The 23720-nt window shown below is 46.0% G+C and overlaps 1 protein-coding gene across 3 annotated transcripts in view; it reads left to right on the forward strand.

Moving 5' to 3' along the window:
• Positions 1–23720, forward strand: part of LOC125714682 (estrogen-related receptor gamma) — a 112712-nt gene that overhangs the window by 76194 nt on the left and 12798 nt on the right. For all 3 annotated transcript variants that reach the window (XM_048985518.1, XM_048985519.1, XM_048985517.1), the window contains 3 exons: positions 1793–1909; positions 16986–17096; positions 18626–18787. In XM_048985518.1, the coding sequence (XP_048841475.1) occupies positions 1793–1909; positions 16986–17096; positions 18626–18787 (390 nt within the window). The remainder of the gene's footprint in view (positions 1–1792; positions 1910–16985; positions 17097–18625; positions 18788–23720) is intronic.

Raw genomic sequence — 23720 nt, forward strand, 5'->3', positions numbered from 1 at the left:
TGCGTTGCATCCTTGATCAAATGAGTTTGTGGGGATCAGGGGAGAAAACTTTGGGACCTGCTCCCCGTAGGATCATAGGGACAGAGGAAGTACATCTCAGAGATGGCTTTATCACTGAAGCAAGGAGAAAAAGTTGATTTTCAAAAAAAAAAAAACTTACCCAAACCAAAAGTGTGTGGTGAGCAGAGCTGATGCTTTTTATTCACCGGTCAGCCTTTCATGACTCGTCTTTTTAGTTGTCAACGGTTAATCAGTGTAATACGCTTAATAAAGCAACAATTCCCCAATTTACAGTGTAATATTTAAGTTCAACATTAAATGTTATCCTTTTCAGCTTTCCCTGAGGCCTTGGTAACACGAAAGGTAACAAAACTAAATGAATTTGCTGATTCTGTAGACAGAAAATCCAAGGGTGACTCGGATCACTGTAGACCTTTCGCCAGTGTCCCCTGAAATCATGTTTTTTTCTGGTGCGAGTGAGCACTGTATTAACATGGCGGGATATCACAGCCAGTTAAAATTTCCCTAGAATTCCCAGCTCCCTCACATGGCGTCCCACATCAAATGAAGAAGCCGGGCCCTCGTAACTCGAAAGCCCCGGGCGCCTCGAGGAGATTACCCCGCTAATGAAGATCGGACCCCCGTTTAAGGGACATGCATAATTAAAATATTGTTTCGTGCTGAATTAGCGGGCTTTAGTGGCCAGCCTCCCCACATTCCCGTTAATCTGCCTCTTTAATGAGGAGACATCGGCGCGCGGAGGGGAAGTCAATACGGATCAGTGTTTACAGAGTCTGATTAACTGTGAAATATTGCATCGGCACGTGGGTCCAAGGCAGGCCCCACTTTTAATTGCGTGGGTCGGGGGCTGTATCTCAAAGGCCCCCCGAAAGCCAAAGAGAAATACCAGCGAAGAAGATTTATTCATTATCCATGCCATACCCCCCACCTCATATCCCCATGTTTCCCGTTATATTGTAAACTAGCAATGGCATTAGTTAGCCTAAATGGAGGTCTTCTGCGAGAGGTCAGCTTTCATTTTCTTTTATTTTGATTACGGACTGCATCAATCCATTAAAACATTTGTGATGTTCGTAAAAGAATTTCAGATACGCTCTGAATAACAAAAGGACCCGAACGGTTTTCCCACAAGGTCATGTTTTCCTCGCTCGGTGCATTTAAATTCCTCGCCGACGTAGCTGGACGTCTCCTTTCCCAATGCCGCCGCTGGGTTAATTGACTTTGGCATCCAAAGTTCAGTTATCAGATTATGACTTAACCTCCAACATGCTGCTCTTTCTGTCTCTGGGAAGATCTCCGGATGACTGTTTGGGTGAACGCGGATGGACCTGCCAATCAGGAATGAGGAATTTTTTGGATGTTAACTCACAGGGAAGCGTCGCAAGGCAGAATTAACAAATTCTTAAGAAAACTTTAGCAGCGCATTATAATTGCCATATTCTCGTATGATCAAATACCATAAGACTTCAAACTTTACCAGTATTGGTTTTCAGATCTTTTTGAAATTATTATCTGTCAAGTGGTTTATTGTATGTTCCAACCTTAATTTGATCTTCACCTAAAATCTTTAGTTGGAGTTAGATCTTTCTGGAAGCACTGAGATACGTGCACAAAATAATTAAGGAAGGAGATTAATCACCACATGGTGAATCTAATGCCTGACTTGTCGGCCATGAGTCACAGATGCCCCCCCCCCAACTAACCTAAATAAAGTATGACCACAAAAAAAACACAAATCTGGAGTCCTTTCTCTTGGCGTCTCTTGCCACAGGAAACATCGAGTACAGCTGCCCGGCCACCAACGAGTGCGAGATCACCAAACGCCGGCGGAAGTCTTGCCAGGCGTGCCGCTTTATGAAGTGTCTGACTGTGGGCATGATGCGAGAAGGTAAGGTGCAGCCTGCCGCCACCATATCGTCCTTGTCACACTCACAGCTTTCTCATCATGCGCTTCTGTCTGGAAGGACAAACTTGAAAAATGCTGGAGAAAGCTCAGAACTTTCTAGGACATCATTTCAGACCAGGAATTGTAGAGGAAGCTGGTGGACCCAGCTTGTGTAGAATTTTCTGGAGTGAAAAAAGCCGACAGGAGCCATACCGTATACCCCAGTCATCTCCAGTAGGGTTTGAGTGCTGGGATTCCCCAACCAGATGCTCCTTAAGGAAGCTTCCACGTCCCAACAATATTACATGCGACATACAGTATCAGGGATGATTAAACCGGCACAATAACCAGGACTCTGCTGCTTTTGCAGCTCTCCCCGCCCTCCCACCTTTGCTGTTTCCCAGAATAACAGTTTCCGTCGTGACCTTGCGTTCTTGATGCCAGGAGAGACGAGTGGAGCAGGCTCTGTTTGTATTTGGCCGGGATGTACTGGTCACGACAGGGAGCATGTCAGCGATGGGCCTTGTCGTCTCGCAGAGCCCATCCTCATGCTATGCTGCGCATTCATTCTACTTACTTCCTGCTTCCTCTTCTGTTTCCTCCCTCTGAGTCGCTCTTTGGGTTGATAACAGCGTTTCCACAACAAAACTCTCCCTCCCTCCAGCCAGGTGGATGCAGACCTCTCAGGTCACGTTAGATTAGATGAAACTGACGCAGCTGGGACCAAACTGTAAACGGAAAAAACAGCCAGCTTGTGTGTGTGTGTGTGTGTGTGTGTGTTATGGTATCTTTGTGGGAACAAATTTTGAGAAAATCTTCCCACAAATATAGTAATCCCTGGACAAAACAGAAGCTTTGTGAGGATTGTCCCACACAAAATACACATTATATTACATTCAGTCATTTACTTCTTTGCTTCTGAGTTTGGATAGAACTTTGGTTTGGTTTTGCACAAAAATGAGCTGCGGTCTCACGAAGACATTAACATGAATGTGTGCATGTATATTTGTAGCTATCTTCTGGGAACAAATCCGACCATCTTGAGAGCATGCTGACACTCAGCACAAAATTGTATGAGAATTAACAGCAAAGAAGCCTCAAGCTACCTTCAGGAAACTGAATATCAGGTATGCGTGTCACGGTTCAGCATGTGGGCTCCTCACGTGTGATTTAGCTGTGCGTCTGCTAGTGTGACAAGCCAGCAACTGACCAGGGGGGTTAGGGCAGCACCTCGTCCCCTGAGCTCCCAGACAAATGGAAACCCTTTGTTCCTGTTCGGAGCAGACGGTACACACATACATCATCATGGTGCTGGCATTTGTCGCGAAGCTTTGGAATTTAATAGACATGTCCAGTCAGGCTCGTGAGCGTAGGGCATTCCATAAATGGATTCATTCATCCCCCCACCCCCCCCGATATTAATGCTGATGGTCTCTCTTAATAAAAAGAGAGGTCGTCACTATGGTTTAACCTTCAGAGTGGCTATTTTGAAGTGTCCATATTCGGCCTCAGCAGCCTAGCCTGAAGGACGGTCGCGTTTATGTCCCCACCGGAAGACATCCGGGGAATGTTAGTCAGCCACCCGGTTTGGTGCTGCATCAGGCAGAGTCGGCAATCGCATGTATCATCGTTGAGGTTTGTTAATTACGGCCACATCGCCATGGGTTCTGTGGGCGCTAACTCGCATTGACGGTGACGATGCTGAACACACACATCGTTACGCCGCTGGGGGCGGCCATCTTGTGGCTCGATATGCGAGTGTATCAGCCCCTTATCCTCAGGGAGTGCTTTAATAATGTGCAGATGAATTTAGATCCATCTGTTGCCTGTTGCCCCCCCCCCCACCCACACACACACACACACACACACATATACCAGCACATCTGAATTTGGGCTGTTACAGGTTGCCCGTGGGGTAATAGCAGACTAAAACAAGATGATATCATCATCGCATCCCATCACCTCCTGGCACCCCCTCCCTCCCGGATTTCTCCGCTAACTGACTGACCCTTGACAGTCCGTCATGCACAGACAAAGACACACTCCACTGCAAACGCACATGGTCAGATGTTACACGGACCCCTGCCTCGCAACTCCGTTCTTCCGCCTTGGGGGGGAAAGTCGCTCGCCGTCCTCGTGTTTGGGGCCATCCAGCTGTAAAATCTCACGCGACGTAGCCCAAGTGGGGGACCAGCAGCTGCCTGGGAGGGGCCAGCTTACCCCGATGCCAATCCATCCTGCAGAGAATCCCACCCCATCGTCTTATGGAACGCCCACTTTCCTCCCGGTCCCCTCAACGAAATCTAACGACAAAATGGATTCGCCGAGTTTTACATCTGCCATTATGTTTACTGCACCGTTTATTTTGTCTGATAAACACATTTGGGGATTCAGCCATCAGTGACAAGCTTGTGTAAATTCACACTGTTTAAACACTTGTAAATTCACGCCCTTACAGATTTACACTGTTTACCTAAAACTTGATTGTGTGCAGCATAAATAGTGCATGTTTAAAGTGCCAGGAAGTCATGATTCGGATTTGCACTGTGACACAGAGCATCAGGACGTAGTCATATGTTGGGGAAGATCGTTTTGGACCTGCGATTTTCTCGAGGACAGTCCAGTGTAGTTCTACGATCTTTCCTTCAGAGGAAAAAAATCATAAAAATGTAAGAAGACAAGGTTGTAAAGGTCACCGTCCGTTGGCTTGGTGGGGCAAAAGTGATCTGTCTAATGCTGTGATGCTGATGTCTGATTCCACGCGGGATCGGACTCAAAAGTCCCTATCCGGACTCCTTTGTTCATGCCATCGTAACCTCCATGAATACAAGCAAGGTCTACGAAGACGCACCTTGGCAAATGCCGTGTGGAGAACGTCGAGCTGCTAGCGCTCAGTTGTCCCAGTAACAGTATCACTCTCACAAATAAATAATGCCGCAGTTTTATGGAAGGGGGGTATGAGGCTTCTACCCTTATCAACACTTCTCAGAGTAGTAAATTCCTAGAGGCAAGAGGAGGCGAGGAAGACTTCCAGCTCAATGTAAAGGCGGTGGGCATCAAAATACAAGGGGCTTCCAATATACTGTAGCAAAACTGGCTTCTGCACTGTTCAGCAGAGGAAAAACCCCAAACACCAGGTGTTATAGTGGTTAAAGTGTCTTTTGGTAAGACTGCAGGGAAACAGCCAGCCACAGAAATGGATAAAAAAGGCTAAGTCATTTTGGATAAAACTATTAGCTGAAGAACGCAACTACAGCGTTAAATTAGTAAAGGCAGTTCATACTGTACACATTGGCATGTCATCCAAGCCTCAAACATCAACGAACTGACTTAAACAGAAGAGCCTAACTTTAAATATCGATTCAAAGCTGGATCCTTTCCTATTAGCCTGCAGGAGAAAATGAAAAAGAAAGGCTTCCGGTGGGGGTGGGGGGGGGGGGGGGGGGATTTGCCGTTTGTAGCATCTGCGGCTTACAGATGCTCTCACCTTGTCTCGCCTAATCCCCAGCGAAGGTAACTGAAGCGGTACAGTTACCGCGTGTGGGATGAAGCAAGAGGCCCTGATGAAGATGACCACAGGGATTCTGCTGGGAGTGACTCTCTGGGGAGGAGTGACTCTCTGGGGAGGAGTGACTCGCCTGAATGGGAGACGTGCTCTGCTTTCGGTTGTCTCTGCCTCAGACACACACACACACACACACACACAGCATAATGTTAGAGTGCTGGGGGCATAAAACACACAGACAGAGGTGGGGTCCGATTCACTTTCTCCCTGGCTTCCTCTTCCTCTCACACACACACACAGACGTATTCACGCCTGCGTCACCCCCCCCCTCACGCTCTCCTCTCCTCAGACGCTCCCCCACCGCCTCTGACAGGGAGCATAAATCATCCCGCTGTCGAGAGAGAGCCAAGGCCTGCTGCATTACGCTCCACCACTGTTTGTCTGAAGCCGCACGCGGAACCGGAACGGGTGCGAGGCGCACGCGGGATCACCAGACTGTGCCCGCCGCCCGCTCGCCCACGTCCCCCCCCCCCCCCCCACATCTAAATTAGAGAGACCCCGTCTTTACAGAAACTCTCTGGAGGATGGTATGGCCGAGCGGCACCCATTTTCTTTCTCTGTTGCCCTAGTTTATTCCCAGAAATACTGGGAAAAAGTGAGTGGCTGTGAAGCAGACAGCAGCCATGCTGTAAATAGACCGTGGATCTAAGAGATTCGCACAGGTTCTGTATGGAGCGGCTTTGCGTTTCTTCGGTGTGGCTCAATCTTGTCAAGCACACCGCTAAATAATTCTGAAATAATTCTGAAATCCGTTTGGATGGCCTGTCAGCGTTGCCAAAGAAACAAAAAAATATATATCTCTTAAGAAAGCTTAAGTCTGCCAGCACCCTCTTATAAATGATACTATTATTTGATGTAGGAGCAGCAGCGTGCAGAGTGATGCAGCCAATCCCCCTGTCTGAAGGCCTCGGTGATCTGCTCCTCAGCCCAGGGTCATGGCGTGGGTCATGTGACCATGTTCTTCATTATGTGCAGGACTGCCCTATTGGCTTCGCCAACAAAAATATGTGTAATTGGGGCATTAAGTATTCACAATACGGAGGTGCTAGGGGGTGGGGTGGACAAATGCTCTTATGCTGAATGCTCTTCACTTTGACACTTTGGTGCTGTGGTGCCGCTCATCCCCCACCCTAGCAAATAGGCGGGGGGGGGGGGGGGGGGGGGGGCTGGCCTCCATCTTGGAGCCTGTGACGTCTTCAGGTGTTGCAGTCCCCGGATGGGGGTGGTCTGGTTCCAGCTGGAGAGGCGGTCGCCCTGCTGTGTCTCGACTGATTTTGGGGAACCACAGGCTGTCACGTATTGAAATCAGCCCCCCCAGAACACCTCCATGCAGGAGTACTTCTGTGGATGAGGTCACCACATCAGATCTCCACCAGTTTTTCCACTGGCTGGCATAATTTGCCTTTTCCACCAATCAGCTGATCCCCAGATTAACCAATGTATTCTGGGAAATTAAAATTTTTTTAATCAATATCTTTCCCTAAAAGCGTGGGACGGCTTTATGCTGCCATTGCTGGAGGCGTGGAAGAAAAAAAATGCCCTAGAACCTTCAGAGTCAATGTGTGACATGCTGATGGTTAGAAATGCTGCTGTCGCGTTCCTGTAACTCCTGTGCTGGAGTACTGGCCAGGTCTTCAGAAAATGCCCCAACCCCAGTAATGTGGAAAACAACCCCCTGAAATCTGTCCCCTCGATAAACATCTTCCTGCCAGTCTGCAGAAAGGCATTGTGTACCTGAAACTGCTGGTCTGAAATGCCTTTTTGTGGTTCACTAGACGTCCAAAGAGCTTACAGCACAATTTGCAGTTTCCATGTGAAATCGTCAGTTTCCTGTTTCACTGCGTAGGGAAAGCTCCCTGTACCTGGCTGTTCCCAGAGTTTAAACAGAACCCTCGCCTGCTCTTCGACATTATGGGTCTCCTCCGTGCACATAGCCGCCCTATCGTTGCAGTGGGCCTGACGCCCGACCCTCCCGGAACATTTTGGAGTCTAATTCTGGCAGTTTCCTGGGGCATCTCGAGAGCTAAGATAACAGAAATCTCTGAGCGGGAAGGGCTGGTGCGGGCTGAGCGATGAAGCCTTGAATTCCTGTCATCGGGAAATTGTCACGACCCGCGGACGCGGCTCCTCCCCCCCCACACCGTCTCTGCCACCGCCCGTGCTTTGCAAAGCATACAGGGCCAGTTAGCATTTAGCTGCTGCTAACAACAGACATTTTAAAATGGGACGATGCTGATGATACAGTATAGATTTTTTTTTTTTTATTCAGACATTCGTGCATCTGACATTGACGGACTCAGTAAGGGGGCAATGCGATCACAGTCAGCGGTTCTGCATTAAAAAGAGACATAATGGGAAATATGAAATATGCACAAATATGACAAACTATTGACCTCTGCCACACTAACATCTGAATGCAGTACTTGCACTGACCCAGTAAGCCAGTTTCTGAGAAAAGTGTTTGTCCATAGTAATAATAATAATAAAAACATGTGACCGCAAATTTACATACACGTGATTTTGGGTGTGAGGTCATCGGCTCGCCAGGGCTGTGTGCGGTTCCCCGCTCTGCCTGCCGGCCCATCTGGCTTGTGTCTTCTGGTCCGTGGTGAGACAGACCCCACCCCCGACCCCCCCCCTCCTCCCTGCATCTGCCAATCTATAAATGTTTCTCGGGTGTGTCGTAATGGGTTGTTAACGATGCCATTTCCCCAAAGTCCTGTTCCAGAAGAACTTCTGCATTCCTTGACAGCAGAACACCTCATATCGCTGAAACTGAAGGTGTTTAACGGTCATCACTGGAAAACCAGACACAAATGCGGCCTACTTAGAATTTCCTGATTATTGTTCCATCCTTTCTCTCTCTGAAGTCTTTTTTCCCCAAAATATATTAGTCCCTTGACATGCTATTTAATGTACTAGAGCATGTTAGATTAATTCTCTTTCATAGATTTTTTTTTAGCTTAAAATTGATTGAGCTTCACTCAGAGAAGCTTTTCTTGAACTGTGGAATAATTTGCGGAAAAACCATGGACCACGCTACAGCCGTGCCGGGCGATGTCACGTGACTCCTGTCAGACATTCTGCAGCTGACATTATGTTTGAAGAACTGTGCAGTTGAAGTCTGAAGACCTTTCAGAATGAAAATGTCAGCAGCAGTGGGCAGAGCACAGGAGCAACGAGGGTTTAATTAGTACTTTTTGGAAGTAAGGATAACAGAGGCAGGGAGTGTCCTTGAATGAGTGGTTATGAGCCTGCTTTTGTCCCCCAGAACCAGGTTCCTTTGGGTTTTAAGCGTTTTCATAACTGGTCACTTACGGTCAGGATTAACATAAGTTTATGCTGCAGTAAGCGCATCTTTACTAATCAAAAGGATTCTGGCCCCATGTCACATCCTGGAGGCCTATAGGACCTGCATTGGGGTGTCACTTCCTGTCACAGGCATGTCACTTCCTCTTGCAGGAGGAGAGAGGCGTCTGGGGATGTCAGAACCTTGACTTAGCCACTCCAACTCAATAAACTACAGAGCATTTGGAGAAGGGACCGAAAGAGGCAGCTGCCTTCTTGTTTTTGGTTTTACAGTTCTCCTTTTACGGGGCAGGACGTTTTCCTGTTCATGGCTGTTAAGGAGCATTCCGGCTGCAGCGGCTAGAGGAGGAGCCTTGCCATGTTCAGACAGTAAAGCAGTAGATATGGGACCAGACAGGGGGCGCCACCTCACATTACAGGTTTATGGGATCACAGCCAGCCTTCTCATCCTTTAATGTTTGATTAGGGCGCGCAGTTGGCTAAGATAGAGCCCCCCCATCTAGCCTGCAGACTGACAGCTCTGAGGCGAATTCCACCTGCTTTCCAACGGCTCCATCAGTCTCCTTCAGCCTGATTACGCCTCATTTAGGCCAGAAGTGCAAAGCTCCTCCCCCTACATGCCACGGCTTCTGTCTCAGGCTTTCTTATAGCTCTGAATACTGTGAAATAATAGAGTTGCAACTGTATACAACCAGGGCTGTTCTCCAGGAGCTAACCTGAGTATCTAGCTTAGGAATAACTGCAAAGTTCTGGGGTGCCTCACCACTGGCTGAAAACGCCTTGTGTGTTACTGTAACCGATACCAGCCACCCATCTTCCATAGCCCAGTGTAGGGTGACTGTCAACCTGGAACCAATCCCAAGAAGCATGGGAAACAAGGTGGATGGAGCCTATCGCAGGGCATTCAGACTGATTCATGCTCACACACTACGGGCAATTCGGAGATGCCAGTTCAGTTGACGGCATGTTTTTGGTCTGGAGGGGTGAGGGAGCTGGGGGGAGGTGTGAGTCCACTTTGCTATTTAATCAGCTGCTCTACCCCCAATTCCCAAACCGGCAATATCATCCTATATATTAGTAATAATAATTTATTAATCAATATGTGAATCTAAATTAAGTAAATGCCCCGTTAAGCAGGTGCTCCTATGTGTCAGTAAAGCCAGACAGAGCAGGCTGCCGGCCGCTGACGGCGATCTTTATGGGGGGAGCACCCTGGAAACACTGCGTCCCAATAACACGGTCTCATTTGTCATAAAACCACAACAGTCCTGAAAGAATAGTCTGTCTCTGCATAGAGACGTGGGTGGGGGGGGGGGGGGGGGGGGGTGTTCACCAGCCACTGATTTATTTTCTACTTCCCCTCTGTCTTTTTTCGAAAACAATTCTGTAGCCTCAGCCATTCAAGACCCACAGTACTTTTAAATGACGTTAATCTAATCGCATACTAATTGCCCCTTGTTCTTGGTAACACACTAACACCTTTGATTCACGTTCCTTGTTCTTTCCTTTCCATATTTGGATATTTTGCCATTTGAGTGACTTGATTTATATTAATTAGTCTCAGTAGCTATATGAAACCGTTAACGTTGGCTGTAATTTAAGCACCAATAGAATGCCACAATAAAATTCATTTGAAATTTAATGTATTGCATTATTTTAATTGGTATAATTTTTAATAATTATTTATTTCATGTTTTTAAATTACAACATTTTCTAACCGATATAGTGTCAGGTAAAATGTCTGCTTCAATGTTTTGATTTTCGGGGACTGAATCCAAGAGAAATCAGTTCCTGTCTGTTCAATAATGATACAATATGGGGAGATCGCATTACTTTTGTCAGCTGATCTATCACTATAAAGGAAACACCCAATCGATATTTATTAGGCCTGTAACACGTTTGGCAAGCTGGGCTACAATCTGGCAGAGGCGTCCAAATCCCCTGGCGGCTGTCAGTGCCCATCCTGCTGTCCCGTGTTCCCGAGTCTGCTATCCATTTCCTTTCATTTCCTCTCCTCTTTCTTTCTCCCTCCATTGGCTTGGCCTCACTTTCACAAAAGACCATACATAGGTGTAGCGTGGCTCAGCGCTAACCAGATAACACTGAAGTTTCTAAAGAATTCCTAGAGAGACAGTCATAACGATGGTGTATGAGTTCATCCAGCCCCCCTCGTTATTCTAAGTGGACACATTTCACTAGGGTCATCTTTTAATATTTGAAGGATAATTTCTTAATGGTAATTTTTTTTTTCCTGGTTGCTCTGTGGGCTCTGAAAATATGATTTTCAATTTCTAATTTGATTCATTTAGATTAAACTCATTAATCAGGGTAAAAAGTGAGTTAATTGTCTGGGATATAAATGAGGTCGTTAAAAGAGCCGCATTGAGTCTTTATTGATCTTTGTAGGGGAGAGAGAACCGAAAACGTCACTCCTTACCAACGTGTAGGTTCCTCCTTCCACAGCAGTTCTGCCATTATATTTATATTATTGTTTATATGTAATTAAAAACAATGCAAGCAAATGCAAATGCATTACTGCGTATCATTCTCTGTTAATTTTAGCCCAGTGCATTCTGGGAAGACACAGAGCACAAAGTTTGGAATAAGAAGGACGGTGTACCGGGCTTAATCCTGAGATGCGAGGCAGTAATCAAATTCTGTGGGAGCTCTATACCTGGTGCTCTGTCAGAGGCCAAGCTTGAGCTGCACTTCCTTCGAGATACCCACCCACAGCAGCAATCGCTAATTCAATCCTTTTGTTTCTCAGATACAGATATGCGGTAAAGGTTTTTTTTTCCTTAAAAAAATGAAACTCAAGCTGGGCTTTCCACAATGGGAAAAAACAGGGGAAAATACTTGGCTGGTGTCCACGGAGGTACAGCTGAACCCCTCCAGTGAAAACAACTCCAGTGTAAACAAAACCCATTAACTCATGACTCCGGGAGACGTGGAGTCCCCAGCCTACACCGGCGTCACTCAGCATACTTCCTTCTATGTGTTTGACCGTTAGGCATTAAACATAATTGTTCTGGAAATTTGACAGGAACCTCCTGGGGTTGTAGGGTCTGTAATCATTTAATTCCTCCTCAATTTCCTCTCCATATATATGTTTTTTTTTTCAGCCGTCCCTTTAAGGCACTGGGAGGGTCACTTCGTTTAAGGATCTTCTTGGAGCGCGGCGGCCGCAGGGAACCGTAAACTCCTCCGCGCGACAGCCTCGCGGGGCGCCTTCCCTAGCGCGCAACATCGGGGACCCCGCATGTCGTCTGTCTCCTCCAGCCGAGCTCCCGGCTCGCTGCCTCTTTACCCCACGGCGGTTCGGCGTATTTGCAGGATGCAAATTCTCCTGTGCCGAGCGACACCGGGTGGGACGGAAGTGTCCGACCGCGAGATCAGAAATTTAAAGCGTCCGCTGCTGTCTGGCTTTCTGCTTGGCCGGTAATTGCCCAACAGGAATGCAAAGAAAGTTTAATGAGTTTTTTTTTTTTTTTTTTTTAATTATTCGATCAAAATAATAAACGCGTTTTCTCGCTTTTGCAGTTACGGACGATGTAAGCGATATCGAAATGGCTATTAAGAATGGAATGGTTATTAACGTTAGAAGTTTTGTGCAGAGATAACTGAGAATGTTTTTGTAATGTGCTTTTTTATGGATTTAATGATTGCAGCAGTTATGCCAATGTTAACATCTAGATTGGATCATAATCACAGAGACTTTTAGGTATTGGGCTGGGATCATTAACCTACCCTGTCCCAGGAGTTGTGCAAAGCAGTAGTCCTGCCAGCTATGGTAACAATGGTGTCCCTGCACCTTACATTACTCCCTTCTGTGGAATCATAACTCAGCCATCCCCCATACCCTTCACTTGTGTCTTCAAAGCACAAAGCCTGAATCATATTTGTTTACCTTATGCCCCCCCTACCCAGACACAGCAGTTTCCCAGTCCTGTAGTAGATGGACAAAACTATCGACAAAGCATTTTCTAATGAGACTTGTTCAAGAACTTGTTTCTGCATGAGCGTGACTCGTTTGTGTGCCACATGGGAAGCACAGAAAATAAAATGTTTACCAGAAGGGCAGGAGCCTAGTGCATATCAGTACAGGGCTCATGCATGTCTACGATTACCCTACAACAGTCTAGTCCCTTACTGTCGATCAGACAGAGCGACCGGGCAGCTTCTGATGAGATACTTTGGACAAACAGGGCAGGATTTTCATTAAAAAACAACTTCAAAGGAGAATAAAGTTGATCGATAACCTGTTTGGGAAGAATCCCTGTCAATGTAAAAACGCAGACAGTGCTTATCAAGGAAAATAAACATATTTTTGAATATGTAGATTCCATTCATCCGGAAATCAGAAGTCTGCCAGTTCAAATCCCATGGTTGGCAGAATAGTCACATCGTTGTTGGGCCTTTGAGTAAAGCCCTTAACCCCCATGGAAAATGCTGCAGGTGCAATGGATAAATGTGAGGACTAAAGAATTCCATTGTACCTGTACTCATTCTGGTGCAAATGGTAAAGAAAACGTAATTTCACCTTGTAACCTCTCATTCTGGTCAAGGTTGCGGAGTGGGGCATGGAGCCTGTCCCAAGCAATGTAGAACAGGTTGAGGTACACCCTAGATGGAACGCCAGTCCATCACACACCATATAAATAAAAAATAAATCTGTTAGCATAGCATATAGGTTTCTTCTTTCCTGTCATAATCAGATGATTTGCAGATCATTCACGGAGAAGTTATCAATGCATGCTGCATTCCGGCCCCACCCTCATGTGTATGGGCGAAACACTGTGCACTTCGGATGTAAACAGCAAGCAGGCGTTCAGAGTGTAATCTGTTGAGGTAATATTTAGCATGTAAATAAGGATGAGGCCATACCGTGACTGAGCCAGGCAGATAAAGGGTTAGCGACTGCTCGGCCCCACTGACCCTGTCCTGTTTTAAGCGCCTTCGCAGCCAGCTGACTCACGCATTTCCTTCTGCATGGGCCGGTAATCTCCAGACTTAGCACGCGGTTTGATGGAAATCCCACTTCAACATCCAGGTAGGACTTCGGAGGCGGTTTCGATGCCCCCGGAGACCTCTGCTCTGTCTCTTTTTTAGAGGGTGATCTCACACACTGGTGTTATTCTTGCCTTACTGGGGGGTGGGGGGGGGATGGTGAAGTCTCTACTTCAGTAGTGGAACATGTGTTTGGGGGTCTAGGATGCACATACCCCCCGCAGTCCCCCATCACCCACCCCTCAGCATGCATAAAACAAGCTGAAGCGTCAGAAAGAGCCAGGAAGGAGGCAGCAGTGAATCCTATTTCCTGGTCCTTTAAACTTTTGGTGCTTTCTGCTTCTCTCTCTCTCTCTCTCTCTCTCTCTACCCAAGTGGGGAGATCTGGGTCCTGTGAAGATATTGGCGGGAGTAGGAGGGGATTGTGCCGCGTGGCAGGGCGGAGAGAATAACCCGAGAGCACTCAGTCCGGGCCGGCTTCAGTTATCGATCCCTCTGATGTTTTAAAATAGAAGTGTTTATTTGGTGAGAGCGTGGGACACTACGTGGCTTTGCCAGCTGGTCCCTGGAGTTATTTACACATACGTTTTTACGCAGTTTGCGATGCTTTGGGTAGAGTGCGGTTTTGTAGCATGGAGTGTTTTTCATAGTGTTCATTTCACTGGGTTCTTTGTACCTGTTTGAAGTAAGCGATTATAATTGGGAATAATAATAATGAAAATAATAATGATAATCATACTGTATTAATGACTGACTTAAGTGAAGGATTCCATTAATTAGCATCAGATTCCTTAATTTTACACCCCCCCCCCCCCAACCCGCAAGATGTTGATGCTGCCGTGGAAGTAGTCCGAAGGGAATGCCCAGTTGGATCAGTATACTTCCTTGTTGGTGGGGACCGAATGTTGTTACGTGGGTCTCATAAAGCCCACCTGCCGAGACCACCCCCCCACACTCACACACCCGTGAAATTCAGAACAAGCACCTTCAGCAGTTGTCTGGTCATCTGTCGGTTCCTCGTAAACTGTTTTTAAGGAGAGCGAGGTGAAGAATTTTGCGATCCACGGCGCGGGTAATGTGCACAGGCAGGTCGGCAGGCAGGAAACAGGCAGGGCAAGCGCAATGGGGGGAAAACTGGGGTTTAATTGGGGAATAGGGCAGGACAGAACATTGACGCACAGCAACATCAATGACAGACCCGGGATACAGGCAAGACTTGGACTTAAATACACAAGACGAAGCAAAATAACTAGACACAGCTGGGTACGATCAGGGAAGCACACGTGGATGATCAGGGGGGCGTGGCACACACGAGGATCGTACGAGCCGGGCATCACAAAGAAAAGATCCAGCATCGAGCAAGAGAGCGGCGGGTGTGCAGGCTGCACTGATACCTGCAGCTTCTGCTTTTTGGAAACATGTTTCTGGTCATCTGGTCATTGCCTGAATCCTCCTGAATAAATATCTGGAGCCAGAAAAAAGCTCATGGCATTGTGATGCAAAGCTGTGCTTTATTCTACATTTTTTCCAAAAAAAACAAGTTGTTGACCCCTTTCTCACTGATAGCGCGTTCATTAGACGCCTTGGAATAGAAAAAACACGTGTTCATTTTCATCCCTCATATCTTTGCCTGAAGCTTTGAGGGTTGGATGAACGTAACGAGGCAGACGAGGCCAAGCGAACGCCCCTTCCTGTATCGCCTTGCCTGTAATACTACTCGCTTTTGGTTGGGAATGCGTTTCATGTCCCGGTGCAAATGGTGCTCTGCTGACAGGGGGAGAAACCACACGACGTCACGTTATTAGCAGGACCATTTGCTCTGATGCAGCTACAGCACCTTTTATATATTTTTTTTTGGGGCGGCGCCAATCCCTTCTTAGAACCTCACATGACAGTCATGCTGCCTGACGCATCTGCCGCGTAGCCATCCTGCGAGCTGCTTTTAGCGTCCCCCTCTGGAGAGCTTTCAGATGGCGCTGTCCCGCTGAATGCCGAAGGTGTCCTGCCATATTCTGCTGCTATTTCAGGCCCGGGTGAATCCAGCCTCCTCAGATGTTTTTGTCTTACACTCGTGCCGCCCCATCCCCCGTCCTGATGCAGGCCGCCATGTGTCAAAGCACCAGGACCCCTTTATAGCATCCGTTAACTCATCTGCTAATCCGGTTTTCTTTGCCGTGCATTGTTAAAGGTATTGACTTCATGCAAGTCCCAGGAACGCTGTAATTCTTCCGCGGCCTCTCGTCACCTCCATCCTCTCTCCTTCTAGCTCATTCTATGTTTCAACACTACATTCATATTTTTTTGACCTTTTGGATACCAGGAGATCTTTGCGCCATTGTATTGTAGTTGAATAGTGGAACCTCTAAGACAATCGTACAGATCATCAGTTATCTGGAGAGGTGACTGAGAAGGCATGAAACAGTGTATAAAATAAGAAAGCATGCTACTGAATCCACTCCTCCATGAGGATGGGCTAAGCCAGCAGTAGATTAAACATTGCCTTTGTATCAAGGTTGTGACCTTTAAGACTTGGTTTGGGTGCAAAGCATGTCTTCGTATATCAATCATAGACAAACTGCTCTGCCCTTCCTCTGTGGATGCAAGTTAATATCAATACATAACACCAATATACGTGCTGGTTAACCAGAGAGTCGGTTAACTTTGAAAGCTATTTAATGCCGCATAGCCAACAGTTACCAGCTAACCAGTAGTCAGTTCATCCCTTCCCTACAAATGTGTTAGCATTTAGCTGTAGATCTCTGTAGTGCAGGTCATGTACTGCTGGAGCAGCCTTTGATGCTCTGTGATGCATTGCTACTTGAGGGTCCATGCATTTTCTGCGTCTCTGCACACCCAAGTATAAAGGGGACCCTCAGAAAGCTTCAGGAATTGGCTACTTCTGAAAGCTCCCACAGATGTCTTCAGCCATATAATGCTCAGATAAGAAAGCCAGGGCTAACTATAAAAATGTTACACTAACAAAGTAAAACATGAACCAATTCAGCTAAAAATAGGAATGATTAACTCAAACGTTATGATAGCACTCAATTTAGAGATGCCAATCAACATATTCTGCATTTGGAAACTGAAAGTTCCTGTAGGAAATCCACACAAACATGGGGTAGGAAATGCAAACCCCACACGCAGCTCTGGCTCACTCATCAATATGATCCTTTCTTTGTTGGTTTTTCCTCGCAGGTGTGCGCCTTGACCGAGTGCGTGGCGGACGACAGAAGTACAAGCGCCGGATAGATGCCGAGAACAGTCCCTACTTGAACCCACAGCTGGCCCTACCCCCCAAGAAGCCATGTAAGGCTGTTCTTCTCCATCGCTTTCCCTCCATGCCATCGGTGGATAGTGCCGGGGCCCGTGTCAGCCCGTATCTCTCCCCAGAACGGGCCGACACCAGCAGCTGTGTGGCAGGCTAAAATTAATCTGTCGATGTTAGCATTTCTGGGTTCGGTTCCCACGCTGTCGCTGTTAAACCTGCTGCATCACGAGCACAAATACATTTGCTTACAGTACACTTGCACTAGTAAAATTAAAAAGAAACTGTTTGTTATGTATATGTGTAGTAAAATAAAACTCCTTTCTCTCCCAGGACTTGCCTTCGTCTTGTCAAAGTGAAAGGAAAACATTAGAAAATAATTTTATATTAACCTGTTTTGTTCCTGATCACATGCATTTTTTCATGGCAGTTCAGGGCAAAATAGTGTGATTGGAAAATTAATTAATTTATGCTTTTACAACCAGATTAATCAGTAATCTTTGGTATTTAAAATGATTTAAACTTGATTTGTTTTATTTATTATTATTTTAATTTGAGCTTTATGTTTTGAGTGAAGACCCTATTACCAATATCCAGCCTGCCGACTTCTCACTTTTCTTTGATCATTTTTGCACATTGTTGTTCTTTCTGCCAGTCTAACCAGCACACTGCAGTCCAGCTGCCTATTAGGAAGATTCCCAGCCTGTTTTTCTGATCAATTATTAGCGTGAAAACAAAGCTAGTTCAGCTGCATTGATTCTAATTAGGGAAACGTTAAATAAGATTTAGCAGAGATAGCATCCTCCGTTCCGCTGTCCTGGAGTGGAGAGGAGGACACTTTGATCGATTCACTCCGGCCTTTGTCTCCTCTTCCACGGTTGGGATACGAACAGATAGTGGGAGTTAATGCCTTTTAATTCGCTAATCGGTTGCTCCCTTAGGATATCCACCTCTGTCCTGGCTCCGCAGGGCCCAAGCGCTAGGAAAGAGCTGTTACGTTTCGGCCTGCTGTGAAGTTGGATTAGATCGTGAAAGATGACGAAGCAGCCGCAGTGGTTGGAGTAAAGGTTTCGTTTTGCGGTGTTGACAAAGGAGGGCATCTTGGGCTCATAGTGGGGCGGAATTATCCTGCCTCTTATTGGCTAATCAGTTCCTATTGGGGTCAGAACTTGCTTTGTTCACAAAAAAAAAAAAATCACAAAAACAAGTAAAATAAAAAGTTTAAATCGATTTAAAATGTTGTATTTTAGTAGTCTTATCCTTCCTTTGCTAGTTTTACTCAGAATTCAAGCATTAAAGCGCAATCACATTTGACCATACAAGGGAGAAGCCACCTAGACCTCGATTATAGCAGAACTGCAGAGGCAGTTAGATCTGCCCAGAGCAGTTGGGCGTAAATATCATGGATTTTGTAAATATAGAGACAGACGTTTTGGTTCAGTCGGCCCCATACCACAGTCGGCAGATCCTCATGTCCCTGTTAATAGGATCTGACTCTGACTGTATGACTCCATTCTCTCTCTGTATTCTTCCTTGGAGTTGAACACAGTCTCTTCTGCCTGCCTCGCAGATAACAAAGTCGTCTCCCACCTGCTGGTGGCAGAGCCGGAGAAGATCTATGCGATGCCCGACCCGACTGTCCCTGACAGCGACATCAAGGCCCTGACAACGCTCTGTGACCTGGCTGATCGGGAGCTGGTGGTCAATATTGGCTGGGCCAAGCACATCCCAGGTCGGTGCTACCTCTGGTCCCATGTTCCTCCTGGAATATGCTCTAGTGCTTTAGAACATTGCTGCACGTTTAAGTCAAGTCAAATCAGGTAAATCTTTATTGTCATCTCAGCAATGTGCAATCCACACTGTGACAAAATAATATTCCTCAAGAATATTAAGAAAGTCATGGCACTGGGTAGATGGTTTAATGTTGTTCTGTGTCCAGTTTCTGAGTCCTACCTTATAGTAGCCACGTTAGTAATCCCCAAAAAAAACATTCTGGAACATTTCTTCACGGCCGTAAATGTATTTCTTGTCCTAGGGTGCCGAATTTTCATCCTGAATGTGGCACAGTGATCTATCACTTTGCAGAATCCGCTCAGTGACAGAAATGGATGGAAACAGAGTATCGATTTGTACGTTTAAACCACTGAAATCCAACGAAACCATGAGGCAACATCTCCAGAAGCCGTACCTATTGTAATTTTCCGCTGTGCGTAATATAAAATGTGAGGTGGCGTATTGGCAAGGTCGCACTAATGACATTGACAGATAAGTCCAGTCTGATGGCAGTGGTGATGCTTCATTCTGAGGCACGTCCGGCTCCCATCTGTGCTGCTGGACTTACATAAGGAGCAGCACTGGGGAAGGAGGTGATGGGAAGGAGAATGGTTCTGGAGTGAGACACTCAAGGCAGACTGAAGAGTGACAGCGCATGGTGTCAAGCTTTGGGGTTTGGGCGCAGAGCTGAGCCGCTTTTCTCGCTTTTACTTTTATTTTGCACGTTGCAAAGGGGGAATGAGACCTAGGGCTCAAAGTGATCACTCCCCAGCTGTGTGACTGGTGCATGATGGGTAACGTTTCAGCACCACAGCAGCTCCAAAGGAATAATCCTTTGAGCAATTTCTAGACAATGGGTCAGTGCATTCTTGATCAAAAAATTGGGATTTGTCACTTGTCCTAATTCCAGTATTATTTACTAATTTACTTTGCCCGGCTAGGGTAATACTGAGAATACTAACACTAACCCCTAGTTGGAGTTAAGTAAGTATCACTGGTCTGTTTCCTCCTCAAAGACTGGAGTAATCCCTTAATGGAACTGATGAAGTCCGCATCTCGCGGAGCCGGGCGAGCGCCGCCGTCACCCGCCACGCGGCCGGGAGTCGTGACAAACTGTCAGGCGTGAGCGCGGCGGCTAATTTGAAGCCATTAGGCGCACAGGGCACGGGCAGCGATTCGTTACGGCGGCCGAGAGCACGGCTGACATGTCTGACTGCGCCCACTTAAGCCCCGTTCTGGCCGGGGAGCGGGGAAATTGTAAACTAATTTAAACATCACTCAGTATTACCGGGCTCGCTCTGTCACGGGAGGCAGGATAATGAAACAGTCCGTGTTTTTCCCGAATGCAGTTAAAATTCTTCATTTTTGCCAACGTTACTCCGTATTGAGAAAGTACTCTGGAAAATTAGACCATTTCGTGCATTTTTAAGCATTTTTCCATGCATATTGGTTTGCGTGTTTTTTAAGCTATCATTTTATGGTCTGACAGGTGCCCTGAGCGATTCTGACATGGCGTCAAGTGAAATTCTACAGAGCTACGCGAGCAAACCATCGCCTATAATGTTATATTACGGTGCTAAAATGTGAAATATGATGTTAAATACATGTGGGTGGCTAAGAAAGTTAACACAACTGCTTTAAACCTACACAAATTGGAAACTGTTTTGTGGGGTCTCATTGGCAAGATTAATAGATTCAGTCTGAAATTCTTACTGTAATAATAAGTCCAACATATGTTTGTGAAGGTAATGAAAAATGCCCAAACCGGAACATAAATATGTATGATGAGGAAAATAATAGTAAAAATCTAGGACAGCGTATAGCTTACCTGTAAACAGACTGGAGATCTTTACCTATAAACGAAAGCAATTATCTTTTCTGCCCAGCTTCTTAGTAATGCAGCAAGTTTGACTTTGGAACCACAGCGGAAGTGACAGTGCACAAACGGTCCGTTTCGGGATGACGGTTTTTTAGGGGTAATGCAGGGTTACCCCAACGCTTTTGATGTAGCTAATTTTAGATTCATAATGGAATATTATAGATTTGCCATAAGATTTATTGCGTGACCGCGAGAGTTTGAAAACGTGAGTGAGTGCAGATGCGGGAGGGATTGCGCTCATATGTCTGCGTTTTGGTTTCGCGCATCTCTCTTTAGTAAAAACCCCTTACAGCATCTGGAAAATGCAACCAGCTGCCGTCTGATATAAGCTGGACGCAGGAACCTCATTTTGAGATGCCCCTTCTTAAAGGAGAGACAGACAGGATAGGAATGAGCTCTGTCTCTGACTATGGGGATGCTGGGACATTCCACTGGAGGTCTTGGCTGATCGAGTTTTTACTGGTCAAATCAACTGGAAAAGAAGGAATTACAGCCTATGACACGGACATTTTTTACTTTTTTGATTTAACTGTCATGGGGAAAATTCCTGGGAAGGAGTCCTACTGAGATTCAAGATCTGAAAGATTCTTACTCTCCTTCTAAAGGATACAGCATTAACAGAATAAATTATATACGGATAACAATAAAAATATATAAAATATAGGTAATTTAATGAAAATGTAATGTTGTTAAAGGTGAGGATTCATGACACTGGATAAAATTTTCTACTCTATTAAAAACATTTTTGTTTCAAGTGGTTTGATTTTCCCAGAATTAAAAAAAAAATCTTAATTAAAAAGTTAAACTTAATAATTTGCAAAATATTTAACTTCTGCTAAGTCTGAAGTAGTTCCGAAGGTCTTTCAGGGACATCGGTATTTGAAATGGAGTTTGAATTTTCAGTTTTAATTTGAAAGCAAAAGCATCCCGATCCGCAGTCTAATCTGCGGCGATGCGCGGTTCAGCTCCACCTCACCGCGCCTCCCTTCCTGTACCCCGCCGGGCGATCTCTGAGTGTCCGCGACTCGTCACCCGCCCGAGCTTGTCACCGCTGGAAATGCTGATTGATGTATGACCTAAGCCGTCTTCGGCAAAGTAAATGCACGATCTATGTAAGGGCTTATATGCCAATATGCGCGGTGAGTCGGACGCTATATTAACTGCGGACGGGTTTGCGTTTTGCGATGACAGGTATGGGTCTACACGTATCACAGCGTTATTGGAAGGGTACGCAAAAAAAAAAAAAAAAAAAAGAATTATTAAATTCTTCCGTGTTTTGAATCTTGCTAACATTGCTGCAGCATAATCTCACCACCTTGAACTGCTAGGTTGTACAACAATTTGGTAGAACATATTTTCGTTTTTAATACAGCCTCGTGGCTTAACAGACTATACAGCTTGTAGATGAACTGGCAGAATGTTCCCAGTAAATGTGTTTTTTTTTTACGTTTCTCAGTGCAATCGTAATAAGGAGAATAGAGTTTCCATCAGTGCTTAGATGTTGAACAGACTCCCAGCGGTGGGATGGAGAGTGGACTTCTGAACTCTTCTTCTAATTCCCCGCTTGGGAATAGAGGGCTTCCCCATGCTTGACCTTTGAAGGCTCAGGACTGGGGGACTCTTTAATGCCTCTGACAGACATGGGAGCATTCACACGCAGGCCACTCTGTCAAGCCACCCTGAGTCATTGTGCCACGGTGGAGAAGGGAGTGTCACACAGGCCTTGGGGTGTCACACTGAGTCAGCACCTTCATGTCTACGTGTCCTAGCCCCCCAACCCCCATGCACCACGCTGCACGAAAATGGTCCGCTGTCATCACAGTGCTTGGACTCTATACATTGATACATCTGAGGTATTTTTGTTGATAACAGTGTTGTAATTGTAAGCTAATATTTGTATAAAAAAAAGCCATTTGTATCTTGTGTGGAAGGTGTGCAGGCAAGTACAGCACATAAAAATTCCCTAACAAATAACCTAAATGCATAAAGAAAAAGGCATTAAAACGTATAGCCAGGCTGCATTTAGGACACTCATGAGAACTGTGGTCTTAAAATTTAAAAAGGCAAAATCTTAGACCTGAAACAGCTCTGACCACTGCTTAATTGACTGGGACTGAGATTTATAGAGAAAATACGCAATGCAAATAGCTAAACAGGATTTCTGTCTATGCAAGGCAGGGAAATCTTGACCTACAAAGTCACTTTTATATAAGGCAGCATCTGCAAAACAAATAGATATTGTCCCCTGTTCCCCTGTGCTGGTCCAGTTCTCTGACGCGTCTCTGTGCCACAGAGCGATTTCGTTAGAGCTTCCTTTCCTAGCTGGGGTACCTGCACATGACGTCATCTCAGCGGTACAGAGACTGGGAAGCATCTCTGTTCCCTGCAGAGGCTCAGGTATTCAGCGAAATGGAGCTTTTTCCGTTTTGTCTGTGGGACAGGCATGCGCAACCGAGCTACACCTAGCTATTCCCGCGGCCGAGGGGCAGTGTTGGCGATTACGACGTGCAGAAACGGGGCATTATCGCATTTTTTCTCCTCTCCTTAGTTTGATTACATTTGTAAATCAAATCGATCCATCAGGCCGGAGTGAGTGGCGTGGTCTGTAGGCATAGTAATCTCCATCTAATAAAATGTGAATATGTCACATGGGTAAGTAACCGATAAATCAGGGCCGTGTGTTTGCCACTCATTAAATATCAGAATGAGCGGTCAAATTTTTTTTGTATTTTCAATTTTGCGAAGTGCTGCTGGTGCATAAAGATAGATGGATGTAATTATGCAAACCAAACCTCATCCCTGCTCCTTCCGGCGCCACTGCCCATGTCATCCTGTCATCGGCTTTATCTCTGTTCGTTCGTGCGCAAGTTCCCTGAGAGGCACATAGTGGCCAGCATAGCCGCTCCACCTCCTCCTGGATACTCTGACAGCAATAATAATACTCAGAGTAATAATAGTACTTGTTGGTCCTGAATTTGCGATAGTACTGTAAGTGTGCTGTTTATTATCTGTG

Source organism: Brienomyrus brachyistius, chromosome 19 (assembly GCF_023856365.1).
Source record: "Brienomyrus brachyistius isolate T26 chromosome 19, BBRACH_0.4, whole genome shotgun sequence".
Lineage (NCBI taxonomy): Eukaryota > Metazoa > Chordata > Actinopteri > Osteoglossiformes > Mormyridae > Brienomyrus > Brienomyrus brachyistius.